The 4,551-nt window shown below is 36.4% G+C and overlaps 1 protein-coding gene across 1 annotated transcript in view; it reads left to right on the forward strand.

The window, feature by feature from the left end:
- The window catches only part of LOC106464337 (synaptotagmin-15-like), a 36,104-nt gene that overhangs the window by 27,710 nt on the left and 3,843 nt on the right, over window positions 1-4,551 (forward strand). Inside the window, exon 8 of the mRNA XM_013924467.2 lies at window positions 4,004-4,186. Coding sequence (XP_013779921.1) covers window positions 4,004-4,186 — 183 coding nt within the window. The remainder of the gene's footprint in view (window positions 1-4,003; window positions 4,187-4,551) is intronic.

A 4,551-nucleotide genomic window follows, 5' to 3' on the forward strand; every position in this document is an offset into this window, starting at 1 on the left:
CGGGAGTTTCGCAATACCTATCTAACAGTATAAGCTATGTATGTTTCTAAATATAAACTTAATCTAAACAACATTCATATTAAAATAAATACATAACAATAAATTCGTTACACCATAATTTTCTAAGATAAGTTTTAAGTTTCAAACTGCAGTATTCTAAATTTAGGGCATATAGAGAAAGGAGCTAAATAGCTGACTAACTGGTTGAGAGTAACAGATAAAATGACTGAATCATGCTCTGTTCATTCCTTAGCTGACTAATAAACTTGCTAACTCAATAACTCAGTTTAAGAGACTCAGTAACTAACCTCAGCCTAAAACGCTTTTATTATATATGGCTCAGCTTATTTCCTAAACTTTAAAGAAAGTTCTAGACATTAAGGCCAGACCCACCAAATTAAGTATCTTTCGACTGAACAATTTATGCATATGTATAGATTATCAATTTTTTATATTTGATTGGATCGCTCAAAACTATTGTTACGTATCTGCTTGTTTGTTAATTTCCGGTATAAATTCTTTCCTAGAAACTTCAGCGATACAAGTCCTTTCTTGATTAACCCAGTTTATTCTTCCTCCATACAAATTTGTAATACACAGAATCTCCACAGTCAATACTACCTCGTCACTCTAAACCTAACAACCTTTATAACACACGTTATAAATCACAGTGATTCTTACACTTTACTTATGGTGCCTACTGTTCGCTTGACTCAATTATCTCTCTCTTCAATCTATCTCTTCATCTATCTATATTGCTGGCTTTCTTTGCCAGGCTTATATACTAAAAAAGAGGGCGTTAGCAAACACTCGGACATTCGCGGGGTTCCTCAATAATTCGAGAAACTCCAGCGCGCATGCTCTCAGCGTCACGCGACTTCCGCTGTAGTATCACTATGCAAACTTGATGCCATTGCGTCGCCATATTGGAAGCCACATAAAGCTTGTTGTGGTCCTTACTGAAAAGCACTTACACTTACAAAATATATCTGTGACGTATGGATATGTTTTGTTTTGAATTTCGCGCAAAGCTACACGAGGGCTATCTGCGCAAGCCGTCCCTAATTTAGCGGCGAAAGACTAGAGGAAAGGCAGCTAGTCGTCACCACTCACCGCCAACTCTTGGGATACTCTTTTACCAACGAATATTGAGGTTGACCGTCACATTATAACGCTCCCACGACTGAGAGGGCGAGTATGTTTGGTGGGACTGGGATTCGAGCCCGCGACCCTCAGATTGCGAGTCAAGCGCTCTCACCGCCTGACTGTGCCAGGCCGTGACGTATGGAACTTTCATCAGTTTCGATTTTGTATATATTGTAAGGTATGTTGATATAATGTTTGTGAATTATAGTCTATATTATTATTATACTTTATGTATTTTCAACTACTTTGAACAACATTTAGATACACTTTACGCTTTAATTCAAGCTACAAATTGACAGAACTAGTATGAATGAAGTCGCGTGTCGGTCATCTTACCAAGAAACCACTTACACTAATATTGCGCTCATTTTTATATTAGTTAATATTCCAGATACGTTAGATTTGGTTAAATATCAAAGCATTTAATAGATGTAATCGAATATTCAAACTCTAGACGACAATTTATAAGTTTGATTTCAAACCCAAGTTTCCAACTTCCAAGTGATGCAATCCAAATTACCTTGATTACGACGAGAACCAAATTGTTCATTTATTTACTGTATTTGAATATATCAAGTGTTGTTGTAGCCCAGATTTTGTTTTAAATATAACTTTAACTGCACACATAACAATAAATATAATAAACCTATATTATAACATTATTTTTAGCATCATAATGTTATCAGACTACATTATTATGCGGTTTACATCAGGGGTTACTAAATTTTATTATCGCAAGATCCCCCATGACATTAGGTATCCTAAGAATTTCGCTCACAGAATCCACAGAAATGGAGTAACGTACCTTAAATTACTGGTGTCTGTTTTGTTTTCCTCGCAGTTGTCCTTTTGCTGTTATAATGGAGCGTATTGTTAGCAATGACACTCTTCAGACGTTATAACAGCAATAGCGTAACTAGAGAGGGCTGAGCGTGGGGGCTGTCCCCGGCGCAACCAGGAAGGGGACGCAGAGCTCCAGCTATTTTAACAGATATTTGAGAATTAAACCTTATGATAGAATTTGGGAAAATTTTCCCATACATTTTTTTAATTTATGTATTATTATAAACAGGATTGTTTTTGCCTTATGATTATATAAACTGTGGTTGGGAGGTGGGGAGTACACTTCATCATAATTGTCTCGGGTGTAAAAATACTTAAGCCATTATAGAGTCACTATTGGAAAAGACTATATTTTGTATGTGTTGTGTTCACCCTAAACCCATATCGTGACTCCCCATCCCCTCCAAGAGTCATTAACCCCAGTTTGGGAACCTGCTTCAAACGAACGTAGCGTCGTAGCTTATCACAAGTTAGTGAATTCAAATCTTAAAAATTGGTTTATTGAAAGACTTGAGCTCTCAGTCAGATCGGCCCGGTCACAAGTTAGTATGTGAAATATTCATAATACTACTCTTTCATGTAATAAACTTCTCACTTCTATTTTTTTAAAAGCAAAGTCACATTGGGCTATCTGCCGTGTTCCCCACAGAGAATCTAACCCTAGATTTTAGCGTTGTAAGTCCTTATACTTACCGCTGCCCCACCGGGGAGGAGTGGGATTATTCACTTCTATCTCTAGCGCTTGTTCGAGGACTCACCAAGTGCACGGTCATCTGATCTCCGCAAAACTAAAGTTTCGAGGACTTGGGTCTTCCGATGAGGCAACGATAAGTCTTAGGATTTACAACGTTATAATCAGGGGTTCGATGCCATTCGGTGGATACAGCAGATAGCCCGATGTGGCTTTGCTAGAAGAAAACACACACACACATTCGAGGACTTGGTACGTAAAAGGATAGTTACAGCGATTAGTTTCAGGTGAATTGAAAGAAACAAGACATGGTGTTGAAGTCTGAGTAAAATAAAATATGCTGAAGATGATAAGAAAAGTAAAATGAAGGAATGGGCATACAAGTGTGTTGTGGGGAAAATAAAAAACAACAACATAAAATCAACTGTATTTCAGCGGAAAGATAATTGAAGCAAACCTAACTGGTAAATGAACAGAAAGTAAAACAAAGCACACAGGACCAGCAGATGGAAGTGGGTAGTCGAACAAGAACTGGCATTCATAAATAGTTCTTGATGCTCTCAAATACGAAAACAAGATAGGCCTGACATAGCCAGGTGGTAAGGGAACTCGACTAGCAATCTGAGAGTCGTGGATTCGAATCCCCGTCCCACCAAACATGCTCGCCCTTTCAGCCGTGGGGGCGTTATAATGTAATGGTCAGTCCCACTATTCGTTGGTAAAATAGTATCCCAAGAATTGTTGGTGGTGATGACTAGTTGCCTTCCCTCTAGTCTTTCTTGCTAAATTAGGTACGGCTAGTACAGATAGCCCTGGTGTAGCTTTATGCGAAATTCAAAACAAACCAAACAAACAATCCTGAAAGATAGAACCAATCTCTCTCTTGAAAGCACCAAAATGACATTCAGTAAACACCTTCTACCTGTAGTTGACCAATCAGAAAAAAAAAAAGGCGCTAGAATGCGGAAGTATCGCTGTTTTATATTTATGTTCACGTAGAACCTATTGTAAAACCATCCCATAAAATAGTAGATAATTCCATTGATAAGACAGAAAGTAACACCTCAGGTTGAATATTGCACATGGTCTGAACCTAGAGAAATATAAAAGTTTTGTAAAGATAAAAATAAACGATAGGAGAATAAGGTTTGAAACATGTGAATATTACATATGTAACATACGAATAATTTTATGGATATTCTTCATGAGCAACTTTCTAAAAATTCCTCTCTATATACTAAAATATGTTTACACTTTGAACATAAACATGTAATTCTAGAAAACTTATATAGCTGATTTTTTTATGATTATGATTTTTTACAGATTCTTATGTCAAGCTAAAGCTATTGGTGGACAATAAACCAGTGAAAAGAAAGAAGTCCGTCATGGTAAAAAAAACGACTGAACCAAAGTACAATGAAACCTTTATTTTTCGCCTTGCTCCTAACTGTGTTAACACAGCCAGTTTGCTCCTGCAAGTAATGATGGCAAATGGAAATTCAAAAGGTGTGTTACATGAATATTCTAGAATAAACATTGAAAGAAACCACAATGGATTTTATTTTGAAAATACATTATTAGTTTTTTCATATAAAAATGTTATAGATATGAACCAAAAAAATCAAACATAAAAACTTGATAACGAGGAACCCACTTTTTTAGAAAATAAAAGTCTGAGGCGGCTTGACTGGATAATGAAAAACTTTATTATAAATGTACAACATTTCGACAATATTTTGTCATTCTCAAGTACCTGAGTATGACAAAATCTTGTCGAAACGTCGTACATTTATAATAAAGTTTTTCATTACTCAGTCAAGCCGTCTCAAAACGTTTAAAATCAAACATGAATCTAACCGGGGATTGTTGTC

This window comes from Limulus polyphemus, unplaced genomic scaffold (assembly GCF_000517525.1).
Source record: "Limulus polyphemus unplaced genomic scaffold, Limulus_polyphemus-2.1.2 Scaffold1621, whole genome shotgun sequence".
NCBI lineage: Eukaryota > Metazoa > Arthropoda > Merostomata > Xiphosura > Limulidae > Limulus > Limulus polyphemus.